The sequence below is a fragment of the Lissotriton helveticus genome, chromosome 7 (assembly GCF_964261635.1).
Source record: "Lissotriton helveticus chromosome 7, aLisHel1.1, whole genome shotgun sequence".
Classification (NCBI taxonomy): Eukaryota; Metazoa; Chordata; class Amphibia; order Caudata; family Salamandridae; genus Lissotriton; species Lissotriton helveticus.
In genome coordinates, this window is record NC_136068.1 from 1,755,996,871 (window position 1) to 1,756,024,141 (window position 27,271).

The window sequence follows — 27,271 nt, forward strand, 5'->3', positions numbered from 1 at the left end:
GCTCGAACCAGACCCGAAGATATCCGGTATCAGAGCGCTTTACATGAGCACCAGTTTCATTACAGATGGATACATTCATTTTTGTTAGGCATGGGTAGATTAAGTGATTTGGCTAAAATCACAGGATGTTGAGCGTTGTTGCCTAGACTCGAACCCGGCTCATCAGCTTCGACGTCAACCGCTCTAGCTGTATTTATTAGACTTTAGTTATCTTAGATAGCTATAGGTCAACATATTCCTAGCTTCCTTGTAGTCATAACAATGATCTAGTAGCTATTTATCAGGACCAATATCAACCTAATCTACTTAATAATTGGAGTTTTAATGTATGGGTTCAGTGATTTGTTCCCAATCACACATACCTTGGTTTCGTTATTGATTTGTGATTTATTTAGCAATGATCTGTAGGTCAAAGACACATAGTACACAGTAAAATTACAATTTAATATTTTCAAATCATTATTTCCAATGGTCATTCTGATTCACAAATCGTGAAACACGTTCCTTTTTTGTTAACCAAATGCATGCTTATTTGTTTGCATCAATCTCATTTTTTGCGCCAAAGTATGCTATGTTATGTTGAAACAATATATAAAGCGCGCAAATACTCATAGGTGTCTCAGCATTAAGTGCTACAGAAGGCATGGCCTAGATGAAAAAACCTATTAATTGAAGAACAATGTTTTTAATTGTTGTATGTCACCTGTACATATAAAAACTCCACATGACATACACAACATACATTAAAAGTCCATCACAGTTGATAACTTACCCAAACTGGGTAAAACTGTGTGCCTTCTTGAGTTGTGTACAATAGCAAGCTGTTTGAATGCTGAAAAAGGTCATAAATGTTTGGGTCAATTTGGCCCTGTTTAACCCCTCCCATGCTCATAAGGAGCTGAGCTCGTCATGAGCCACGGCGCTCCGGTGCTCATGACGAGCTCAGCTCGTCATGGCCCGTGGAACGCTCAGGTGCGGGGAGAATTCCCCTGCTGTGCTCAGCGTTCCATGGGAGCCGGTGCACCTGTGACGAGCTGAGCTCGTCATGAGCACAGGAGCGCCGTGCCTCATGACCAGCTGAGCTCGTCATGAGCATGCGGGCACTGTGAGTGCCCCCCTCCCCTCAGCACAGCGGGGGAATTACCCCCGCAGCGAAGGGGTTAATTCAGCATCTAGAAAGAGTTCAATTCTGCGTAGCGTTGGTCGCTATGCCGTACTTACAGTTGGTCAGGACCGTCTATCTGGACGACCTAACCTCGTATGTTGACCCGGTATATTGGGAGTATTTAACCTGTTCCTGACGTATTAACAAGGATTAGGTGTTGCCGATATTGAACCCACCCTGCACGCAAACGCTAGAGCTGGAATTGACTAGGCTGGTTTAGTCTGGTATTTATCTCGAATGGGAGGAAAAGGTTGCTACATGGCCACCATCTTAACATTATAATTAACCCAATTTTCAATATCCATATTGGATTAAAGCTTCTACTCATTAATCATTACCAACAGTGGTTTTAACTGCGTATTCTCAATTAATTAGTCTAAGATGTGCCCAATGGGAATTCTGCTAGTCTTGAAACTGTTGTGATCAAAACGGTTAAATTATTGTTGATGAGGAACGACCTCTATGTGTGTTTTTTCGGCTCTTTATCTGTTTTATACTATGTCATCCTGAAAGTAACAAGATATTTACAAGATGTTAGGAGTATTAAGAGGAGGATTAGCTTTGTATGGTCAGGCACTTCAGTTCAGCAGTGTGGAAATTGGTCTCGCTATCGAAACAATGTCTATGAGGACTGTACAAAATGTTACTCCTTTCGTAAGGTATTTTCATTCAAGGCAGTAGCCAGAAAATTGAAATACATCACACTTTGTACCGAAGACCTGATGGTACCAAGCGAGTTTGAACCCCCTAAATCAATGCATCCCTTTCACCTTTCCATCCAACGCTGATATCCACCATTTCACCTTTACATTATGTCATTTCTTCAATAATGTCTTTCATACATAAATTGATACTTTTATCCATCCATTCATCCATTATCCATACATCCTCTCAGAATTCTATTTATTTTGTCATTCATCCATCCTCCCAGATTTCCATTTAGTATGCTATCCATGCATCCTCTCAGGTTTCCAGTTACATCACCATCCTTTTACCCACCCATCTATCCATCCTCTCAGATTTTCATGTATTATGCCTTTTACACACTCATCCATTCATCCTCTCTGCTTTCATTTACTCTGCTATCTCTTCACCATGTTGTTCACCTATCTATACATCTTGTCAGATTTCTGTTTACTCTGCCATTCTCTTACTCACCCATCCATTCACCCTCTCAGATTCCCAGTTAATCTGCCATCCTCTGACTCACCCATCCTCGGACCCACACACCTACCTATCCTCTGACTCACCATCCACCCCTCTTTTACTCACCTGCCCATCCTTTCAGCAACCAATTCTTTCACCCACCCATCCCTCCATCCTTTTACCCACTCATCAATCCATCCCATTAGCCACTTATCTATCCGTCCTTTCACCCACTCATCTAGCTATCATTTCACACACTCATCTGTCCATCCTATCACCCACTCAAGTTCATCTTGTCCACACTTGTCCATCCTTCTTTCTCTTTTTTATCACTTCATACTTCTTTCTTCCTAATATCATTAATTATGAGCTAAGAGGCCATAAAGAACCCCATCTCACTGCATCTACTAAAGCAGGGGGTTCACAATGACACTGCTGGCCATCCATACCTGCTTTCGTTTATCATCGTTTGTATTTACGTAGATGATGCCAGTGCTTAATTTGAGCAAGTTTTTGCAGCTGTGGATCAGCAGCACTTATTTTTTAAAACTGGCACTTATTTTTCCACCTCAGGGGCCATATGTATTATTGCTTTGCGTTGCCTTTTAAGAGATTTAACATGCCATGCATAGTCATCCCATAGTACAACTGGAGTAAGGCAAGGCAGCGAAAGTTGCTGCCTTGCTTTACTTTGCCCTGGGAAGGAGTTTTGCCTGGAGCACGTGTGTTCCTACGCATCCATTAATGGTTTTAGGTGTATTCCCAGATTTACTAACACTTGTAAACCTGGGAATGCATCAAAATGCAATGCCTTTCCAGGGGCATAATGAGGAGAAATATGTTTATTTCTTCTCTTTTTTATGCTTCTTTCTATGTGTGCTGCGTTCTGCAGCACATGTAGAAAGAAGAAAGTGACTCAGCGGATTGTTTTTATGCAGGAAAGTGAGCTTTCCTGCATAAAACCAATCCTGCCTGCAACACAGGCAACATGGGATAAGGGTGTCTGTGTTGTTTCCTGGCCTCAACTAATGCACCAAAGCAGAGGGAGATCAGTAAGGCACCATAACCTAGTATATATGGTGCCCTATCCATTTGATGAAGTACAGCAAGTTGTCTTGCTGTGTTGTGCTGTGTCAAATATTGATTCATCTGGCCCTGGTATTTGGAAAGAGCAGAAGAGGGAAACACACACATCAGAAAGAAGAAGGAAGAAAAATACAGAAAACCATCACAAAGGCAGAACGCAGGAACCTGTCTGGTAGTGGATTGAGGAGGCATGAGGTGGATTTAAGACCCCTCTGTACTGGCCACTGGCTTCCCTGTAGAGCACTGACACCAGGGCTCTTTCTTATACAAACTAAGCACTGATGATAACTCTCTGATTTTCACTGGCTGTTGGTCTTGAAAAACTAAGGGTAAGCTCCCTATTTCTGACTCTGAATCCTTCCAATTACTGTTCTACCTAAGTGGTGTTACAGGTGAAGCAGCACAAAACAGTCCCAAACGGGGAATATAGAATGTTACATCACATGCTATTACATAGCGTTCCTTTACAATGACTGTGTTGTTAGACTGCGAATCCTTTACAACGCAAGTCATTAGATCGTTAGATCGACTTGCTGTAGGGTCTGTAGAAAGAAGGAAAGAAAAGCAATAACTCTCAATTTTCTTTATCCATAATTCTCTTTATCCATAATGCTCGTTTTCCGTGTTAGACTGTCTCTTTTGCCTTCTTTGTTTCTCCTGCTAGTTCTGATTCTCTTTGTATGTGCTTTCCTCATTGACCATATTTCTGTTTTGCGAAGAGGCGTCTTTGTGTGTGCTGTGCTTAATACATCATATGGATGCTGAGCATGTGGCTAGAACCCAAGGTCCGAGAAGTGGCATGTAATTAAAAATATACAGTATACAATTATTTTTCCTTCTCTTTTCAGATATTGAATCTCAAAAGTTGCCACCTTTGCTCCTGATAGGGGGAACAGTCACCGGTGCTGTTGTCCTAGCTGGGGTGTGCTTGTTGGCCTGGCTGATAAGTCGCAAGGTCAGAAGGTAAGTTACCCTTTTTCAATTTATGCCACATTCTCTTAGCCTGTCAGTAAATCAGTGAAACTGTAATACATCCTTTACTAGTAGGCAGTTTCCAGTATGTCTGGGACAATTATCTAGCACTCTTCTGTGATATATGAGACACACTCTCATGCATGTGCATCCAATCTCTCTTGCATTCACACATGTGCCCTCATGCTTTCCAGTCCTGTGCACTTAGATGCTGCTGCAAGGTCACACAAAAATCATCTAATTGTATTCAAGCCCTCATACAAATGGAAACCCTAAACTCCGATACATGTGCACTCGAGTCCCTAAGCTCTCAGCCACATCATTTTACACAGTGAGTTTATAACGGGGTATACCCTAAAAAACTCTCTGACCTGGGTCAGTTATATAGATACAAAAATATTGGTCAGGGTCTATTGATTAGAACACAGATTATATCATAAGAATCTTTACACTAATGAATTATTTCGAATTTCTTCTGTGCAGTACAAAAGTATTTATTCACACATTTTGGTATTCAGTATATTTGTTATCATAAAAAGTGTCAAAAGTAGTACAATGAAAAGTTTGCGAAGACCAATTACTTCATTGGGTCATACACATACTGAGGGACACGAGTCTCAGTCAAATCAATGTATAAACTTTCTAATGGATTCACATGTATTGTCTACAAAATGACATTTCGACGCGCTCAAAGTGACAAGGAAAAAGAGACAGTTAAGTGGGATAGGTGTGATTGGGTAAAGGTGAGGACTGGGTAAAGGGTGTTGTGACCATACTACAATCTCACTGGTATTCAGTACAGCCTTTACAGACTAATTTCGTTCATTAGTTCCAATCGGTTCTTTAACATAGGGTCCATATTAATCCATAGGTTGCTTCCTATGTTAAGAAGGTAGGTACAATCCGGTCTACGTTTCGACCCCTGGATTAAGGGTTGATTGAAGCCTCATGCTGGGGTCTTCTTCAGGACTTAAAGGTACAGGAGCGCCTATAAATGGTACAATTGTAAAGATTGGAATGTATCAAAACATAAGTGTGGAGCACAGTTGTACTGCAACTGAGTTACTTAAAAAGAGCTTCTTACTTATTAACGGGCCGTCCAGTGGCCTTTAAGGTTGGACCATCATTGGTTCCATTGTGACTGTAGAAGACCTAAAGGTGTTTGAAAATTAGAAGTTTCAGTTGTGGTAATGGGTTAGTTGTGTAACCCTATCTATGATATAGTCGGGGGAATAACATTAGGGGCACTTACTGGGAAATCCTGGGCTTTTCAATTAATCGTTGTATTATTTTCATGTCCGTTTGGAAGCTTCTCCGGATGCGAAAACTCTTTGTGTGGCCCATGTGTTTTCTAAGAAAAAAGGAGAAACAAGGTCCGTTTGGTCAATCCGAGTCCTGGTGTGATTGAAGGACTCAATACTGAACTAGTTAAATCTATGGGAGTTAAAATACGACCGGATTAAAAAGGCTTTGAGGTCTCGTAACATAAGGGTATGTGAACCTCTTATTACAGTAAGGGAGCCCCAGCAAAATTTAACATCACGTATCTTGGGGGTTGGAGGCACTCTTAATGGAACCCATATGCACCGTGATTGATAACTATCCGGGTGGATGGCAGCGCCTCACTACAAGAACGAGCCACTCTAACATGGGTGGTGGTATCTATGAAGATTAGGGGTGTAGTTGCCGCTTACCATCAGGACCCCTCCGGAGCGCGTGTATCCATCAGCGCTGCCGAGCCGCAAGTGAGCAAGCCGCGAGGTGCAGCCGCTGAATACTTCCCGAGGGCTCGGCTTCATTCGACCGATCAGGCGCGGGCAACTGCATCCCGTTTAGGGAATGTGTGCAAAGTACCGCCGAAATTGAAAAATCGTTTTGATTTTCAGGGGACACAGGTGAAACAGAAAGAACATCCACTGCGTAACGGGAGAGTGTCTATGATGCCTCATATAGTTATCGACCTTATAAGTTCATTCCCACATTGAGCGTGGTGCTGCCTCTAAGAGAATTTTATACAGGTTTGAGCATACAAATACATTTACTGAGTGTTGGCTTATAAAAAGGTTAAGATCCTTGTTACAATACATGACATTTGATATGCAGTAAACGGAACATTCACTAAGTATCTGTGCTATAAAGCCCTTATTACAGTACATGACATTTGGTTACTGAATTGGCATGCAACATTAGAGCATGTTAGAAATAGAGAGAACATTCACCAAGTAGTTAGTAGGTGTTTCTACTGCCTCATGTAACTGTCGACATTCGGGTGTCATGTGAATTCTTAAACACATATAGCATTGTGTAGTGCATAGAAATATATTTACTGTGTGTTGACTTATAATACCGGTGAGGACCGAAAACCCACATTACACTGCTTAGCATCCGATTGCTTAACCCGCATATAGCTTTTGGCCTTGTGCATGAAATTGTTATGGTCGAATTACAAGCAGCCTTTACATATCGACACACTAAATGTTTGTCACATGTTTAGATGTGTTGTAATCATTACTGTACATTTGTAAAGGAGATCTACATAGCATGTATCATTGTATATTCTGGCTAAGGGGTTATTCACAGTTTATCAAAGCCATTTGAGAAAAGGTGGCATCAATCTCATTCAAACCGTTTTGTACAGAAGCAAACAACTGCATCCATTTACATTCTCTTATGTTCATGATGGAGTTAAGATCCCCGCCCCTGGGTCCCAATGTGATTTTTTCAATGACCACCCATTTCAGAGATTCCGGTGTGTGGGTCTTTGCCAGAAAGTGGTCTACTAGGGGCGCCCCCATCGTTTGACAACTTATTCTACTGCAATGTTGCAGTATCCTATTTTTGATTTTCTGCTTGGTTTGGCTTATGTAGATCAAGCCGCATGGGCAGAAAATGGCGTAGATCACTCCAAGGCTGTTGCAGTTTTGTAAACGCTTTCAAGTCAATGGTCACATTATTATGCGTGACAGTCTTTGTTTCTATGCACAGTATACAGGCCTTACAACTGTTGCATTTGTATTTTCCGATAATGATAGGTAGGTTCCACATTGTGTGTATAGTTGGAGCTGGTGGGGTGTCCAGCGTAGAGCGTACCACAAGGTCTCTGATGCTTTTAGCTTTTTTAAACGCATGCATAGGGGGGTCTGGTGCTTCAATTACATCTGATATGATGCTCCAATAGTTGTTAACTATTTTACGTATCTCATTGCTCTTGCTGCAAAACGTGGTAACACAAATCATCCTATCTTCTGGGAGTTTTCGATTCCTTGGTACAAGTAGGGTTTCTCTGTCACTAAACCATGCCCTTTTGCGTGCTCTTTTTACCAGTCTCTTGGGGTATCCTCTCTCTGTTAACCGGGAGATGAGCTCATCCGATTCAGCAAAGTAATCATCTTTCATGGTACAATTCCTCCGGATCCGGAGGAACTGCCCGAAGGGTAGATTGTCCCGTAGGGCCCGAGTGTGATGGCTTGTGTATCTCAGTAGAGTGTTCCTCTCGGTCGGTTTTCTATACAGGGTGGTGTATAGCAGTTCCTCTCGTTCTTTGATGCTAATGTCCAGAAAGTCAATGGACTCATTACTGCAATGGGTTGTGAATTTAATGTCCTGATTGGGTGTTTAGCCATTGAGTGAATGCCTCAAGATCTTGTTTCTGTCCAGTCCAAATCATGAGGATGTCATCGATATATCTGTGGTATTCAGATATACTGGTGACAAACGGGTTGTTTGGGGAAAGGATATGGTGCTGTTCATAATCACTCATGTAGAGGATCGCCAGGTCTGGGGCAAAGGCTGCCCCCATCGCCACTCCCTTGCTTTGCATAAAGAATTTATTCTGGAATATGAAAAAGTTATTTGTCATGGCGATCTCCAGTAAATTGATTAGAAATTCGGTAGGTACCCCCGCTGGTTGTGGTCTTGTTGCCAGAGCTCTTCGTATTGTTGTTAATGCCGGTCCCTGCGGGATACTCGTGTAAAGTGACACGATGTCCATGGTTACAAGTAACCGGTTGTTTCTGTTAAAGGGTTTTTGATCCACTAAGTTGATGACCTGCATGGTATCCCTCAGGTAGGTAGGTGTTGCTTCTGCCAGAAGTTTAAAAAAAATGTCCACATATTTACAGAGTGGCTCCAAAAGGGAGCCACACCCAGATATGATTGGTCTCCCAGGTGGTTTGGTGGGGTTCTTGTGGACCTTGGGTAGAACATAGATCGTGGGAATGCGTGGTTGATTCACATTTAGATATGTGTATTCTTTATCTGTAAGGAAGCCTTCTTCTTTTCCTTTTTGTGTTATTGAGACTATTAACTTTCTAATTTCTGAAGTTGGGTTTGTTGCTATCGGCCGATAGCTAACTCCATCATTCAACTGGGAGTAGATCTCTTGTTTGTAGTCATTTACATCCATAATGACTATTGCTCCTCCCTTGTCCACTGGTTTGATGACCAGCGTCTTGTTCTTCTTAAGACCATCCAAGGCGGCCCGTTCATTCTTGGTAATGTTATGTTTCACATAACGTTTCGTCCCACATGTCTTGAGTACATCCTTTAAAACCAAGCTTTCATAGGTTAAGATCCGATGGTTAATCATGGTAGTCTGGGGAGTGAAGGTGGAGGGTGGTCGTAAGTCCGTGAACGCTCTGGTTGAACTCGGAGTCTTGTGTAAGAAAAAATTCCTTAGGCGAATCTTACGAAAAAAGGTAGTCAACTCCGTCTTGATATTGAATATATTCACATGAGATGTAGGTACGAATGAAAGGCCCTTACTTAAGACCCGAGTTTCATCATGTGTCAATGTTTGATTAGAAAGGTTCATAATTGGGCTTTCTCTGCTTACCAACGGTACGTTTTTCTCCTGGTGTTGATCTCTCCGTGGTTGTCCTGTTGAAAACGTACTTGTTTGTTGCTGTACTCTTCTTGCCTCGAGTCGTCCCAATTCTGTGGATTGCGACCCCTGGTAGGGCGTCTGTTCCAGCCACCACCCCTGCCGCGGGGGGGTCTCCAAGTGCTGTCCTCTAAAAAAGGCTGCTGTTGCCTGTTCTGGGGATCTTGTGGGGGTTGATACCATTGTTCTTGGTTCTGGTAGTTGCTGCTGGTTCCAGCTCCTTCGTTGTCACTGCTCCCACTGTATGAAGAGTCGGAGAAATTCGTGTATCTTCTGCCTCCTCGTGGACCGCCCCTGTAGCCTCCTCTCCCTCTGTAGAAGAATCGGCCCTGGTTGTCTTGTTTGAAATAGTCCTCCGCCAGGTATGGGTATGTCTTCTTTTTATTATAGTATTGGATGTCTTTGGCCAATTTTTCAAGTTTTTTGTTCTGTGATTCTACATCAAAGTCTTTAAGGGTTTTGTGTAGACGGTCAAGCGTTTCCTTCCTATTTTCTTTTTTTTTTGTCCTCATTCACGTTCATGGTTTCTAGCTGCCAGGCAACCAAAGTAGGTAGTGAGGTATAGAGAGAACCGTCGTGCTGCCTCAGTCAAAACTGGCAGGGAAGGCGAGCGGGAGATGGTAACAAGTTCCCAACAGCAGCGACTGGCTCACACCAATCAAAACACCTTGTTACCCAAATGGCAGATGACACCCATGAGACAGTTACTATCATAGCTAATGCCAACAGAGAATCGGGCATTGCAAAGAGAATAAACCATGGCTACGTAATCATCGGACCTGGGGGGAAAAAAAAAGAAACCCTCTCCCTTCCCAGATTCAATGTAACCAATCCGACAAATGCCAAAAAGCTCTTTTGTCTTGTTTCCCAGCCCTGGCGAGGTCTAGTTTCGAGATTTGAAGGATTGAATTGCACCAGTCATGAAATGTAGGGGTGGATGCATTCTTCCAATGCTTACAGATTTCTCTGAGGGCTGCCAGAATAGAATAGAACAGTAGGTTTTTGGCTGGACTACGAGTCTGGTCCCCGACTCCAAAGATGACAATGCGAAGGTCGATCACTACTTTAAAGCCCAGAGAAGATGAAAGTTTGCTGCTGATTGAGTCCCAAAAAGGTGCCAGGTGAGGGCAATAAAAGAACATGTGCGTATCCGGGGCCTCTTTTAAACCACACCTTGCACTAACCACAGGACCCCCCAGAGAAAACTTGGACAACCTCTGTGGGGAATAGTATGCCCTATGTAGGGCGAAAAGATGGTTTCTATGAAGCCAGGCTGGTTTGACTAAGTCCCAAAGTACTTTGCAGGACTTTAACCACAGATCTTTCACATTCAAGCCAGGCATCGATTCTCCCCACAATAGCTGTGGAAGGTGGAAGTTGCCGTCGATCTCCTCCAATATTGAATTGTACCACAACGAGATCTCTTTTTTTGCTTGCAGTTTATCTAACAGAAGAGATTCGAGTTCACAACCTCCCCCTAATCGCAAGTTAATTCGGCGTGTAGTTTGGGTGGTAACAGCTTGTGCCCAACTCGATATTTGCAAGTATTTAAATCTAGACAAGTTGGGCCCCACCTTGTTTAATAGATATTCCCAAGGAACCAAGCTCCCTTCAAGGAACAAGTCTCCCCAGACTGATATTCCAGCCTCTCTTAACAGGAGTACTAGTGTGTCACACGCCCAGCCTGGAGCCAAGGGTAACTCCCAAATTGGAGATCTGCTAGAATAATACCCCAAGTTAGATCTCATCTTTGCCCAGGTTCTTGCCAGGCCATGCAGCACCTTCAATTTTACCTTTTTAAAAAATTTGGGATCACCAAACTTGAACAGGTAACCAGATTGACCGACACCTTCACAACTCAATAGGGCCAAAAACATACTGCCAATACCCTCATCTGTTGGCATTTTAAGAAGCATACATGAGTGCGATAGTTGAAACGCCCACGCATAGATCTGTAAATCTGGGCCCGCCAGCCCCCTCTTCTCCCTGCGGCGCCTGATTTTTTTCCAGGCTATCCTTGGACTTTTATTTTTCCAAAGAAATGAAGAAATTTCGCCCTGTAACTTAGCCAACAAGGAAGGGTAAAAAAAAAAGTGGAATTGTATTGGATAAAAAAGAAACCTTCGGTAGAATAGACATTTTTACCAGATTCACTCTACCCAACAAAGACAGGGGGAGGTGTTGCCAAGATCTCATTAGCTTTCGAAATTCTTTTGCGATTACTGCAAAATTCAAGGGTGCGATCTGAGTGATATCTTTAACGATGTTTAGCCCTAGATAGCGCAAACTTGCACTTAATTGTTCATTGAGACCGCTCGAATCGTCGTTCCAAACCATAATCTCAGTCTTTGAGGCATTTACCTCATATCCTGACACTTCCCCGAATTCCAAGGCTAACTTAATGGCTGCAGGGAACGCTGTGCTGATTTCTGATGTCATTATCATGACATCGCCCGCGTAGAGGGCCACCCTCTTTTCCCACTCTCCATAGATAAAGGGCTTGATGGTATCATCCTCTCTTAATTTCTGCGCAAAGGGCTCGATATAGAGGTCAAACAGCAGAGTGGATAGAGGGCAGCCCTGTCGTGTTCCTCTTGTAACTGCAAAGGGTTCAGACAGGCCCCATTTACCAGTACAGAGGCAATTGGACTATGGTACAACAACTCCACCGCTCTACGGAAGCCCTCACCCACGCTGAATTTGGTCAAGGCCCCCGACAGGAATGTCCAATTGACCCTGTCGAAGGCCTTGGTGGCGTCCAACGTGAGGATAGCCAATGGAATGGAGTCCTTAATCGCTATATCTATGGCGCCTATAAGATCTTAAGTAAGTTCGTAAAGTTGGCGACCCCTAACAAAGCCCTTCTGGTTGGGATGTAAAATATCAGGGGCATCCTGGGCCAGCCTGCTTGCTAAAAGGGATACAAAGATTTTAAAATCTGCATTTAAGATTGATATGGGACGGTATGAACCACAGTTAGTAGCAGGTTTACCAGGTTTCAGAATAAGCGTGATTGATGCCCAATTCCAATATGTTGGTGGAAGGGCCCCCTTCTGCAGTATTTGATTAAACAGGACAGCAAGGAAGGGAGATATTTCTACCAGCAGATTTTTATAGATCTCAGCTGGCAAGACATCTGGGCCTGCAGCCTTACCTCCCTTGCTGCCCTGAATAGCCAACGCCACCTCATGCTTAGTAATCTCTCTATCCAAGAAGGCACTTTGTTCAGAAGATAATGATGGTAAGGAGAACCTTCTAACCATCTATCTACACTGTCAGTAGTGATGTTCCTATCCTCCTGATATATGTTTTTAAAAAAATCCTTAAAAGCTGTTCTAATTTCTGAGTCTGAAGAGAGGGTGCCTTTTCTCTTTATTACAGAGTCTATGATGTTGCGTGTCTGGTCAATTTTGGACTTCCAGGACAGTAATTTGCCAGCCCCCTCCCCATATTCGAAATGGCATAACTTGCTTGCCTCCCATTTCTGGCGGATACGTTGATTCAGGACGGAAGCCAGTTTCTCTTTTAGGGCAAGCAAGTTTTTGTGTAGCAATGAAAGATCGTGATTAGGAGCATTATAGCTGGTATCTAATTCAGCTTGTGCTGCAAGTTGGTCAATTTCAATGGATACTATTTCTTGAGTGTATTGCCTCCTTCGGAACACAACCTTGTTTTTAATTACACCTCGAAGAAAGCTCTTGTAAGCATCTCATACTATGCAAGGTTCCGCAGAGCCGATATTTACTTGCATAAACTCGCGGGTTTCAGATTTGATAGGTGAAACATCATCTGGAGACGAGAGAAGGGATCGGTCGAAAGACCAAGATCTAGAAGAAGATGTAATTACTCCATAGAGATTCAAAGATACTGAAGAGTGGTCGGACAGATGCGTGGGCAAATAACTGACTTTCTTTACCGAGTCTACCAAATTACGACTAATTAAGATGAAGTCGATTCTGGATTGGTGCGGGTATTTAAAATTTTGGAACGAAAATCCAGATTCCAGCCCTACTCTTACCCTCCATATATCTGTAAGTCCATACTGACTCAACCAGTTAAGAAGAAAAGCTCTAGATTTTTACAATGCTTGCTGACTACTACTTGTCGACTTATCAAGCAAGGAATCGAGCACGATGTTAAAATCCCCTGCTATAATGATGGGCTCTTGGAAGTGCAAAAGGTGAGAAAATAATAGTTCAAAAACTGATGGATCATCCCGATTGGGCCCATAGTAACCTACTAAAGTCAAACGAGCTCCACCTATGTCTACAGTAGTTATTACCCATCTCCCTCCGGAGTCCACCTTCTGCGAAATAACTCTTGTATTTATGTTTTTTTTTAAAAGAATAGTCACACCCCTTATGTTCAGTGTTTGGGAGGAAGATACAGAAACGTCAATCCACCTATTTTTCTTGACCAATTCGAGCATCTCAGCCTCAATTAAATGTGTCTCCTGGAGTATAATGACCTGCGCATCCAAATCTCGCAAGTATTGTATGATCTTATTTGCTCTTGGCTTGGTGCGCAGGCCATTAACATTCCAGGAGAGGATCCTAAGATTACTCATAAGTCAAGAATCCTGCCTTACCAGTAGATCCGCTAAATCTAGGTAAGAGAAGAGAATCAACACTAACTCCTGCCATATTTAAGTTAACTACCCATGTTTTATAAAAAAAAAATGACCAGAAACCGAACCCTAAATGAGGAAATGTTGTGTTTATTTACCCAACCCCTTATACCCCAGTGCCCCAACCTACCCCCCCTCCCATGAGGAACCCTTGTACTATTTGACCGGATCAGGTCCGGCTGATGGTACCCCTTCCCCTACCCAATCCCCTGCAGAGTGAGGTCTAAAAGTGTTTTTTTTTTATTTATAATCCTTTTTTTTTTTTTTTAATAGTCATTATACATTTTACATTTAGTTAGATAGCCCTAACCTGTGAAGTTCCTTATTGTTTTTTATTATATCAATTGCCCCTTTTTCTTTAGACCCTCATATCAACCTGACATAATCATTCTCACCAGATAGTTAGAGAACTAGGGGCCAGATGTAGGTAGAACTTATTTACCGATTCTTAATTACCGAATTTTACCGATTCGGTAATTAAGAATCGGTAAATAAGAAGGGGGGGTATGTAGGAACATCCAGATGTTCCATTTACCGAATCGGTAAATATCTGTATTTACTGATTCGGTAAATACCGACCGGTAATGCTCCATTCATTCCTATGGGCTTTGAAGCCCATAGGAATGAATGGGGCATTACCGGTCGGTATTTACCGATTCGGTAAATACCGATTTTGACAAGGGTGCAGGGGGTGTCACTTTGACACCCTCTAGCACCCCCAAAAAAGGTTCGGGGGCCATGTGGCAGGCATACCTGCCCTAAGGGCAGGTGTGCCTGTCATATGGCACAGGTGTGCATGCACACATGTGCATGCACACCTGAATCGGTATTTTACCATCAAATTGAATTTGATGGTAAAATACCGAATTTGTAGGGCTTGTGGGACTCAGAAGAGTCCCACCTACATCTCAATTTTACCGATTCTGTAAAAATACCGGTCGGTAAATTTACCGACCGGTATATTTACCGAATCGGTAAAATTACCGATATGGCCTGTTGCAATCCCCCTACATCTCAAAAGCCAAATACCGTTCGGTAACGGCCGAATTCGGCCGTTACCGACCGGTATTTGGCTACCTACATCTGGCCCTAGGTGGCTAAAGGTGCCCAAGAACTATGGGGCATATTATCAAGGGGGTTTATCTCCGCTTTTTTGGCTTTAGAAGCCAAGAAAGCGGAGATAAAATTATCTCCCTATTACCTAGCTGTCGCTAACACCAGTTAGCGACAGCTAGTAGGAGATAGCGACCATCTTGTGCCCCTCTTTGCATGTCAGTGATATTTATCACTAATGACATGCAAAGTGGGCGTGCCAAGATGTTAGCGACTGGAAACAGTTGCTAACATCGCTATCTCCTATTACCAACTTTTGGAGATATTCGCGCTAAGCGCGAATATCTCCAAAAGCTAACACCTGCCCTGAGCAGTTCTTAGCCATGTTATCCAATGGGGGGTGAATAACATGGCAAAGAGCATTAGCTCGGTAATGCATGAATATTGCTGACTTTTCAGCGATACTCATGCATTGCGGCCGTTTTTTATCGCATTTGCGATAAACCTTGGTAATACCAAGGTTTATCTGCGATAAAAATCGCCGCAGCGCAGCGGTAAAATTTTGTCTCTAACCAAGCAATAGCGATAATTATCGCTATTGCTTGGTAATATGCCCCTCAGAGACCTAGGACTAAAGCCAAAAGGCTAAGGAGGGGGAGGGAGAAACAGAACAGATAACTAACCAGTGATACGGGACCTTATGTTGTTAAATTCAAATAGTTCCTTCTCTTTTCTAACCAGAGGCCCCCTTTTTCCCCCCTAAAGACAACAACAGCTCATCAGCCGCCTGAACTGAGCGAACCTTACACATCTTGTTGTTAAACATGATCTTCAGAGCAGCGGGAAAGCCCATTTGAACTGTTGCGCCCAGGCCCCGAAATGCTTCCATACTCCTCCCCAATTCCCACTGCTTTTTCAAGGTGGTCCTACATTGGTCAGATCTTATCTGGAAAGTGAACCCTTTGCCTGTTAAAGATTTTTGCCTTAAAGATAGGTTAAGGATCTGCTCTTTTAGAGCGTAAGTATGGAAGTTCACCAGAATCTTCCTTGGCTTAGTCCTTTGGGGGTTACGCCTAAAGGGGTCTCTATGTATCCTTTGGATATCTTTAGCTAGCTCCTCTTCAGCCAAATCAAGGTTGAGGGACTGCTTTAAAAGCGGAATGATAAAGTCTTTAACATCCGAGCCCTCGCTGCCCTCTGGTACGTTCAGGATTCTAATGTTACAGCGCCTTGCATTGTTTTCCAGTGTTTCCATTCTTTCTGCTATTGCCAAGTCCTCCTTCTTAAGTTTCGATATATCCTCTTTAGCATTGTCTAGATGCAGGGATAGCCCACCAACAGTCTCTTCCAGAGCCTCCGTTCTCGCAGTGAGACCATTTTACTGTCAAGCGACTCACAGTAACTTCTAATCTCTCTCTGATTTAATGCGGACTCTTCAAACCCTCTTTTAATGTCAGCAGACAAGGTGGAAAACATAAACTGCAGTGAAGCCATTGAGATACTAGAAGAGGGATCAGAGATAGGGAGAATATGACCACTAGCTACTGATGTATCTTCTACAGTGGGCGGGGTATCGGAGATTGTTTATAGAGAGCTATCAAGATTTAACTGCATCTCAAGAGTTTACCCCCCATGACCTACTTGGTCTTGTTCTATTCCACTCCTCAAGCAAGAGCCGGTAATGAGATCAACAACAGATAAGTTGAAAGGACCCTGTCTACTACCGGAGGGTGCGCAACCACCCTCTTCAACCTCATTTAGTGGAGAGACCAATGTAGCCTCTTCCTTGGAGACACTTTGCCCAGTCAAAGATGATGGTAACATAACATGGTTATCTTGTTCATTACGGCAAGATGTTACACTCACCACCTCGGCCGGGGGGATCAACAGCGCCTCCTCCATGTTTGAAGTTGAAAAGATAGCCGGTACAGAAACTGGTATAATGTCTTAGACGGCCGCTGCTGGTGGTGGATATGATTCAGGAATTGACATAAAACCTGGTGGGGGTGAGGCACTGAAAACTTCTGGGAGAGTTAACTGTGTAGGGGTACTAAGTGGACCGGGGGTGACCGAGATGGCGGAGAAGTCGCAAACGCAGGGGGGATGATCTTGACCCAGATCCAGTACCTGCGGGACAACTTTGAAAAATGAGCGTAGTGAAGGCGTGATCCTAGAACTAGAAGTGGGCACGGGTTTGATAGCCTTAATTCCCATAATTCCCCTATGTGAACGCTTGGGCTTAACCTCAGTTGAAAGATATGAGGAAGTCTTACTCGATGTGTGACCCCCTGATATTTTTGAGGTGTCTTGGGAGGGGACCCCTTGCTCCTGCTCAGAAAGTGTTTGAGAGATCTGGACCGCTGATAGCCCCCTTCCCCTCCCCTTCTTCTTACGGATGTATTTTGCTTTGTTGGTACCTTTACTCTGTGCTCCTTTACATGTAGATAGTACCGCAGTAAAGGGGATCAAAGGAGCTACTGCTGTAGCTTGAACCCCTGCCCCCTTCCTCTTTCCCCTTCACCTCCTCTTCCAGCGCAAAAACTGCACCTCCAGATACCCCCCTGGCGCTGCAGTGCCTGTCGCTGCTTCTGCTACTTCTTCTGATTCTGCTGATTCCACCGCCACCGTCGATGGTATGGTGTTGTTGGAGGTAACAGAGCTAACAGCGCTGACACGAGAGTCTCTCCAGAGACTCCGCAGCCGCCTACCTCGGCGGAGCTCCAGGGCGGGCTGATTCCACGGCCACAAGCCTGTTGGCGTCTCGCTCTGTGAGACCGCCGCGGCGCCGACTCGAAGAACCGCCGGGTCAGCTTGCACCACGCCCCCTGAGGCGAAACACATTGACACTGGAGTGCCTCCGCCCAAGTACTGCACGACACACGAAGGAAATGAGAGTAACGGCACAAAGGAAAAAGTCACTCAAAACGCTCACGCATCAAGAAACTCCACAAGTAAAATGCTTGTACTTGACCAAGTGTATCAGGTAAATTCGCATCATTTTCCGATGTCCATCTTGTCCCGTAACCGGTGGATCTCACACTCTGCCAGGGCTCGGAGCGGAGTACCGCGGCAGCTAGCCTGCTGCCGTCATGTTCCTTCCCATATATGCTCTATTAACACATGTGAATTAAGACAATTCTGATTCCACTGTAAGGCATGAGTTTACATACATATGAAAATAAAATAATAAATCTCCTTTCAAACACATTTAAAAGAGTTCAAAATGTATTATGCAATCCACTAGGCAAGTATATATAACTCTGTGTTCATATGCATTCAATCATGCAGAATAGGGTGAACATAGTCACATTTTCCTTGCAGATATCTACCCTTTTTAGGGTTTTATTTTGACATAGTAGATGTAAGTGGAGGTTCCATATTTTATCTATGTGGACTGATAAGGAACCCTCTACACTGCAAGATTTATTAAAAGGAAAGGATATACACAAGTTGAGGAAAAGTAAGCGAAGAGTGCTGGATAGCTATTAGTCCCTTGGGCCAGATTTAACAAAGTTTTGCGTTGCCCTTGCACCACGCAAAGGCAATGCAAAAACCTAAAAGATATTTATAAAGCCACGCAATGCCACCTTGCATGAGCCTGCATGGCTTGATAAATCTAAAGTAATGCACAAATTGCTGCCTTGCGTTAATCTGCAGATGGGGTGTGTTTCATGGGTGGGGTGTGAGTGTTCCCATGTATCCACCCATGGATTTTCGCACCTTCTCATATTTAACATTAATAGTACACCTGGGAATGAGTCAAAATTATACACCCGCCCAGGTGAGGCATAACCAGTGGTGGCTCCTCCGCTAAGGCAGAGTAGAGTCGCCCCACATCTATTTAAACATTGAAAAAGAAAAGCATAATAACACAACAGTATTATCATTTTATTTTTCTATGCAGGAATGGAGCCAGCCAGTTTAGGGCAGTGTGGGGCTGAACAAAGTGAGGAGTGGTTTTCACTCCCTGAGTGTGCATGAATGTTCTCTATTTGGATGTGTTGCACAACCCAATGGAGAACATGCCTGGGCTCCCAGGCACTGCCTCAGTGACCAAACTGGCTGCTCAGGCCAATTACGATGCCGCTCATGCAGCCATGTGATTGGCTGGGAGAGTCTGCTTCTGGTGCTGCCAGTGCAGATAAGAGGACGAAGGAGAGGCATGCTGCTGCAGGTGATGGGCAGGTAAGTTTGTTTATTTAGGGCCTTGCACCTCACTGGAACACCAGATGATCCCCCAGGCCAACTGGCCTTATCCTCAATCAATCAATCAATGTCAAGTCAAGTCAAAGAATTTATATAGCGCACTACATACCCAGAGGGTCTCAAGGCGCTTAGGGAGGGCAGGAGGATTATTTGTCAAATATCCACGTTTTAAGTTGCTTTCTGAATGCTAGGTGGTTCTGGGTAAGGCGAAGGTAAGTGGGGAGTGAGTTCCATGTTTTAGCTGCCAGGTATGAGAAGGATCTGCCTCCCATGGTGGTCTTGTTGATGCGAGGTACAGTGGCGACGGCTTGGCTGGAAGAACGTAGTTGGCGGGAGGGGGTGTAGAAGGACAGTCGTGAGTTGAGGCATTCTGGTCCGATGTCGTAGAGTGATTTGTGTGCGTGGGTTAGCAGTCGGAAAGTAATCCTCTTATTGACGGGTAGCCAGTGGAGGTCTTTCAGGTGACCAGAGATGTGTTCGTTACGCGGGATGTCTAATATGATCCTGGCTGAGGCGTTTTGGATTCGTTGGAGTTTCTTCTGGAGTTTAGCGGTAATACCTGCGTAGAGGGTGTTTCCATAGTCCAGTCGGCTCGTGACCAGAGCATGGGTGACTGTTTTTCTGGTTTCGGTGGGGATCCAGCGAAATGTTTTTTTGAGCATGCGAAGAATGTTGAAGCAGGATGAGGAGACGGCGCTGACTTGTCTGTTCATTGAAAGTGAAGAATCCAGGATAACGCCTAGGTTCCGTGCGTTGTCTGTCGGGATGGGTGCTTTGCCAAGGGCTTCCGGCCACCAAGAGTCGTCCCATGCAGAGGGGGATGTACCTAAGATGAGGACTTCTGTTTTATCTGAGTTCAGTTTCAGACGGCTGTGTTTCATCCATTCGGCAACTTCTTTCATTCCTTCGTGTAGGTTAGTTTTGGCTGTGCTGGGGTCATTGGTGAGAGAAAGGATCAGTTGCGTGTCATCCGCGTAAGAGATGATGTTGAGGTTGTGTTGGCGGGCGATGGCCGCGAGGGGGCTCATGTATACGTTGAAGAGGGTGGGACTGAGTGAGGATCCTTGTGGAACGCCACAGATGACTTCAGTGGCCTCGGACTTGAATGGTGGAAGGCGGACTCTCTGGGTTCTTCCGGTGAGGAACGAGGTGATCCATTCAAGTGCTTTTCCTTGTATTCCGATGTTTCTGAGGCGTTGTAAAAGGGTGCTGTGGCAGACTGTGTCGAAGGCTGCAGAGAGGTCGAGGAGGATGAGGGCGACTGTGTCTCCATTGTCCAGTAGAGTTCGAATGTCGTCTGTTGCTGCGATGAGGGCGGTCTCAGTGCTGTGTTTTGCTCGGAAGCCGGACTGTGAGGAGTCGAGGGATTTGTTGGCTTCGAGGAAGGCGGCGAGCTGGTTGTTGACAGCTTTCTCGATGACTTTGGCCGGGAAAGGAAGGAGCGAGATGGGGCGGTAATTTTTGAGTTCGGTGGGGTCCGCTGTGGGTTTTTTCAGAAGGGCGGTGAGTTCAGCGTGTTTCCAGCTTTCCGGGAAGGTGGCGGAATTGAAGGAGCAGTTGATGACGTCTCGGAGGTGCGGTGCTATGGCGGAGTCTGCTTTGTTGAAGATGTGGTGAGGACATGGGTCTGTGGGGGATCCTGAGTGGATGGAGTTCATCAGGCGGATGGTGTCCTCAGTGGAGATTGGGTTCCAGTCGTTAAGGGTGTTCAAGGGGGGAGAATGTTCAGCATATGGTTGGGTGGGTTGGTCTCCGGGTTGGTTGTCGAAGCTGTTGTGGATGTCTGCAATTTTGTTGTGGAAGAATAAAGCCAGGGAGTCGCAGAGGGCTTGAGAGGGGGTGATGTCATTGGAGTTGGCCGAGGGATTGGTAAATTCCTTGACGATGTTGAAAAGTTCCTTGCTGTTGTGGGCGTTGTTGTCTAGTCGATCCTTGAATGCTGTTTTCTTGGCCTTTCGGATTAGTTGGTGGTGTGTGCGGGTGGCGATTTTGAAGGCGTCCTTGGAGCTAGTGGTTGGGTCTTTTTTCCAGGCCTTTTCAAGGGAGCGGCAGAGTTTCTTGGACTTCTTAAGATCATCATTGAACCATGAGGCCTTCTTGCTGCCAGGTTTGCGTTGACATTTTATCAGTGGTGCTAGGATGTCGGCGGTGTTGGATAACCATAGGGTGAAGTTTGTGGCGGCTTGGTCTGGGTTAGAGGAGTGGGCTGGGGTGTTTAGAAGGAGCGATGAGGAGATCTGGTCGATGGTGATTTTGTTCCAGTTTCTTTGCAGAGTTGGTTGGGGGTGGTTGATGGGTTTCGGCTTGTTGTAGGTGAAGTGAACGCAGCTGTGGTCAGTCCAGAGGAGATCCGTAGTGTGGCTGAAGGTGATATGATTGCTGGAGGTGAAGATAGGGTCGAGTGTGTGACCTGCGATGTGGGTGGGGGAAGTGACCAGTTGTTTAAGTCCGAGGTTGGCGAGGTTGTCCAAGAGGGTGGTGGTGTTGCGGTCGTTGTTCTTTTCAAGGTGAAAGTTGAGGTCTCCCAGAAGGATGTAATCTTTGGAGGGGAGCGCGTGTGGAGTGATGAAGTCCATGATGTCTTCACTGAATTTTGCGCGGGGTCCTGGTGGTCTGTAGAGGAGGGTGCCTCTGAGTGTGGTCTTGGGGTCGATGTGGATCTGGAAGTGAAGGTGTTCAGAGTTGGCGAGATTGACGTCAGAGCTGGTTGAGATGTGGATTGATTTTTTATGGACGATAGCGATTCCTCCTCCTGTGTGGCCGGTACGGTCCTTGCGTGTGATCTTATATTCTTCAGGGATGGCAATGGTGATGTCTGGGGCGGAGGAAGCGTTCATCCATGTTTCTGTTAGGAAGGCGACGTCTGGTGAGATGGTGTCTAGTAGATTCCATAGGTCAATGGCGTGCCTGTGGACCGATCGGGTGTTGAGAAGGATGCATTGTAGGTGGTTGGTGTCGAGAATCTGAGGTGTGATCGTAGCGGAGTTGGTGACGGTACCGATGAATTTGCAGGAGTAGCATGAGAAAGGTCCATGGGTGTGTCCAGGAGCGGCTTGGACGCAGTTGGGGGAGCGGCCGGGGTTAAGGGCTAGGAGGGTGGTGGCATCGTAGGTAATGCGGGAGGGCTGGGCAAAGCGAGGACCAGGGGGTATGGCGCGGGGCGCGGTCCAGGCGCGGACGGGCGTAGACGGGCTTACCTTTGGCGCACCTTCGGCGTGTACGTAGCGCGTGGACGCTGCGCGTTGGAGCATCAGGCATAAATGAAGTGTGGAGGGGGCGGAGCGTGGGAGGGTCAGCTGGGAGGCGGGGTCTGGGAGGAGACACGGGAGAAACCCCAAACAAGTCGAAATGGCCGCCTAAAATGAAATCGAAAGTGGGGCACAGCCGGAGCTTCAAACAGAGATTCTTCTAAGTAAGTAATTAAAGAGACGTTCCCCCGACAAGCACAATCGCCGTTTAATACAAATAGATACTATGTAGCACAATCGCCGCTTTAAACAATTCGATACAATGTAGCAGTGCGAGCCTAAAATCATAACACTTGTATAGCGCACTACTCACCCGGAAGGGTCTCAAGGCACTTGGGGGAAGGGGTCCGCTACTGCTCGAACAGCCAGGTCTTGAGTTGTCTCCTGAAGGCGAGATGGTCCTGGGTCAGCCAAAGGTGGATGGGGAGGGAGTTCCATGTCTTGGCCGCCAGGTAGGAGAAGGATCTTCCTCCGGCGGTGGCTCTTCGGATGCGTGGTACGGCGGCGAGGGCGAGGCTGGTGGACCGTAGCTGGCGGGTGGGCGTGTAGAAGGTCAGGCGGTCGTTGAGGTACTTGGGGCCCAGGTCGTGGAGAGACTTGTGTGCGTGGGTGAGGAGCCGGAACGTGATCCTCTTGTTGACGGGGAGCCAGTGCAGGTCTCTCAGGTGGCCGGAGATGTGGCTGCGTCGGGGGATGTCCAGGATGAGTCGGGCGGAGGCGTTCTGGATGCGTTGGAGTTTTTTCCGTAGCTTGGCTGTGATTCCGGCGTAGAGGGTGTTTCCGTAGTCTAGCCGGCTGGTGACGAGTGCTTGGGTGACCGTCTTCCTGGTTTCGGTCGGGATCCATCGGAAGATCTTGCGGAGCATGCGCAGGGTGAGAAAGCACGATGAGGAGACAGCGTTGACTTGTCTGGTCATCGAGAGTGAGGAGTCCAGGATGAAGCCCAGGTTGTGTGCGTGGTCTGTTGGCTTGGGTGCGGTGCCCAGGGCGGGGGGCCACCAGAAGTTGTCCCAGGCGGAGGGCGATGGTCCCAGGATGAGGACTTCCGTCTTGTCTGTGTTCAGTTTCAGGCGGCTGTTCTTCATCCACTCGGCGACGTCTTTCATCCCTTCGTGTAGGCAGGTTCTGGCGGTGTCGGGTCTCTGGTGAGGGAGAGGATCAGCTGGGTGTCGTTAGCATTGGAGATGATGTTGAGGTTGTGTTGGCGTGCGATGGCTGCAAAAGGTCTCATGTAGACGTTGAAGAGGGTGGCGCTGAGTGAAGATCCTTGCAGTACGCCGCAGATGACTTCGGTAGCCTCGGATCGAAACGGGGGGAGGCGGACTCTCTGTGTTCTTCCGGCGAGGAACGAGATGATCCACTCCAGTGCCTCCTCTTGGATGCCGATGTCGCTGAGGCGTTGAACTAGGGTGCGGTGGCAGACAGTGTCGAATGCTGCAGAGAGGTCCAGGAGGATGAGTGCCGCTGTTTCCCCGTTGTCGAGCAGGGCTCGGATGTCGTCGGTGGCTGCGATGAGGGCGGTCTCGGTGCTGTGGTAGGCTCTGAAGCCGGACTGCGAGGGGTCGAGGGATCCGTTCGTCTCGAGGAAGGCGGCAAGCTGTCTGTTGACGATCTTCTCGATGACTTTAGCAGGAAAAGGAAGGAGCGAGATGGGGCGGAAGTTTTTGAGGTCGGTGGGGTCCGCTGTGGGTTTCTTCAGTAGGGCGCTGAGCTCGGCGTGCTTCCAGCTCTCCGGGAAGGTGGCGGTGTCGAAGGAGGTGTTGATGACGTCTCAGAGTTGGGGTGCGATGGTGGAGTCGGCCTTGTTGAAGACGTGGTGGGGCAGGGGTCGGTCGGTGATCCGGAGTGGATGGTGTTCATCGTGCGGGCTGTGTCCTCGGTGGTCACCGTGGTCCAGGTGCGGAGGGTGGTGGTGGGGGGCGTTGGTTCGACGGTAGGGTGCGTGGATGGTGTGCTGAAGCTGTTGTGGATGTCGGCAATCTAGCGGTGGAAGAGCGAGGCGAGGGAGTCGCAGAGATCTTGTGAAGGAGTGATGTCGTTGTTGCCGGTGCTGGTGTTGGAGAACTCCTTGACGATGCTGAAGAGTTCCTTGCTGTCGTGGGCGTTGTTGTCCAGTCGTTCCTTCAGAGATTTCTTCTTGGTGGTGCGGATAAGCTGGTGGTGCTTGCGGGTGGCGTGTTTAAGGGCGGTCATGTTGTCAGTGGTCTGGTCGAGGAGCCAGACTTTCTCGAGGGTGCGGCAGGTCTTTTTGGAGTCCTTGAGTTCGTCGGTGAACCAGGATGCCTTCTTGCTTCTGGGTCTGCTGGGAGGGTTCTTCAGTAGTGCGAGGTCGTCGGCGCAGGCGGTCAGCCACTGCGTGAAGTTGCGGGCTGCTTCGTTGGGGTCCGTTGTGCTGGCCCTCAGGGGCCCATCTTGGGCTGTCCTGCAATGCTCTTGTTCAAAAGTCATGGCTTTCCTGGCTGCCAATGCAGCCCTCAATTCTGGGCACAATCCTCTCCTGGGGAGGGGTGCAACTCACCCTTGTCCTCACTAACCATGTGTGCCCCACGTTGCAGCTGCCCGCATCTGGCAGTGCAGCTGTATAGCAAAAATCTGCACCAATAGTGTTCCCTCCCAGCCCTACTCACCAGGGCTTCTCTTGTTGCACGGCGAGGCGACTGCAGCTGCCCGCGATCATACGGCGCCATGGCGAGCAGGAAAGAAATGTGGAGGGACTTCCCCCAGGGGCCTCCATCGAGGTTTCACCCTGGTTCCTCCCTCTGAGGTCTTCCAAAGGGCCAAGTCCAACACAACCCCTTCCAGCCTAAAGCCAGGGTAGACCAATCAATACCTTGATGGGCTTCCCTACTTGTGGCGGTAGAACACGTACGCGGGCCTGCAACTGCAGGGGCACACTCCTGTTGTACACCAATCTGAACCCATGTGGTCCCCTCTGACAATGCTCCCAGGACCAACTAAGCTACCCCACTGGGACTACCTAGCTGTCCACGGCCAGGACCAGAACTTAGAACAGATGTCTCTGGTCCTTGCCATTTCGCAGAGTGGTAGGCAGTAACCCCTGGTACATAGAATCCATTCTCCACTCTTCCTCTCATCAGTGCAGTTATAAACTGCCACTGATCCTCCAACCTAGTGTCCGCACCCTCTGACTGACCATATGTCTCAGCTGAGGATCTCTTCCCCCTACCTCTCCTTGCACCACACTCTCCTCCCAGTAGAAGCACCCTCAAAACCAAAAACTGTCATGACACTGGAATTAGCCCTCCAAGTCAATTCTCCCACCAGTTCAGGGCTTCTGCCCTGCCCTGCAACTGGTCTCCCAACCTAGGGTCTAAACCCTCAGGTTGAACCGGGTTGAGAGGCGAGGACTCACTCCCTCTGCACCCCCTTCCAGAGTTCTACACCCTCCCACCTGTAGTGGTACCCCCAGAAGACAAAACCGTAGGGACACTGCTTACAGATGTCTTTCCCTCCAGGTAAGGCATAACCTGACCCTGGCCTCCCAACTCAGTGACTACACCCTGCAGTTGAGCACCGGCCTGGTACACTAGGACTTCCTAGGGAGCATGCATGCCCCCCCCCCCAAGGGTAACACTTGTCATGTTTCGCGTGACATTCTGCCTGGCTCTCCCACTGGGGGCTGTATTCCCCTCCCACCCTTCCATCTGGACTTCTGCACCCTCCACTTGGGAGTAGCACTGCTTACAGATGCTCCAAGTTCTCAGGACACTAGGAGATCACCCTCATTGGATGGCCTACAAGTAAAGCCTAGGCTCCCTGCCTGGTGTTCCCTGAAGGAACCCTCCAGGCCCTGAGACAGGGTTTTGGGCATATTGGGATGCATCCCATTCTCACTTCGTCTCCGGGGAGACAAGACGAGAGTCCCTACACCCCTTGCACTACACCGGGACCTATCTGGGCTACTAAGAATGTTTCTCACCACTCTGGGCTGTGAAATACCTGAGCCACTCCTCTTAGGGTCCCTCTCCAAAGCTTCCTCAGACCCTCTGGCACTCACCCAGAGGTCTGCCTCCCGTGCATGCTTCCTAGAATCAATCAATCAATCAATAATTTGTAGAGCGCGCTACTCACCCGTGAGGGTCTCAAGGCACTAAGGGGGTGGGGGAACAGCTACTGATCTACCTGGACCTGATCCAGCACGGTCGCTCCCCCCACGCTCCCTGATCCCAGCTCCTGCTCACGCTCTGGCTTGCTGGTGAGACCCAGACTGCAGATTTGGAACTGATTCAATTTATTTAAATCACCTTGCGCTGTTGTATATCTATTTAACTTGACTCGCGCTGTGCATTAATTATTTATTTCGACTCGCGCTGAGATTTAATTATTTATTTCGAGTCGCGCTGGGATTTAATTATTTATTTACAGCTGCGCTGGGATTTATTTAATTAATTTTACTTAACGCTGGAAACTGATTTGTGCCCCGGTGCCGTGGTGCATCTGCTGCCCCTGCCTTAGTCTCCCTTTGACCCTCCATCTTGTTTACTCGCTCCCTGGCCCGCCCCTCCTCCCTGCTACCGCCTCCCAGCTGCTGCCCCTCCCACCCACGAATAGAGGGCTCCCTACCTCCTCTGACGCGCTGTGACTACCTGGACCTGATCCAGCACGGTCGCTCCCCCCACGCTCCCTGATCCCAGCTCCTGCTCACGCTCTGGCTTGCTGGTGAGACCGAGACTGCAGATTTGGAACTGATTCAATTTATTTAAATCACCTCGCGCTGTTGTATATCTATTTAACTTGACTCGCGCTGTGCATTAATTATTTATTTCGACTCGCGCTGAGATTTAATTATTTATTTCGAGTCGCGCTGGGATTTAATTATTTATTTATTTACAGCTGCGCTGGGATTTATTTAATTAATTTTACTT

At 46.9% G+C, this 27,271-nt stretch overlaps 1 protein-coding gene across 3 annotated transcripts in view; it reads left to right on the forward strand.

The window, feature by feature from the left end:
- The window catches only part of LOC144770734 (sialic acid-binding Ig-like lectin 13), a 767,717-nt gene that overhangs the window by 689,880 nt on the left and 50,566 nt on the right, over positions 1-27,271 (forward strand). For all 3 annotated transcript variants that reach the window (XM_078655472.1, XM_078655474.1, XM_078655473.1), the window contains one exon: positions 4,246-4,360. In XM_078655472.1, the coding sequence (XP_078511598.1) occupies positions 4,246-4,360 (115 nt within the window). The remainder of the gene's footprint in view (positions 1-4,245; positions 4,361-27,271) is intronic.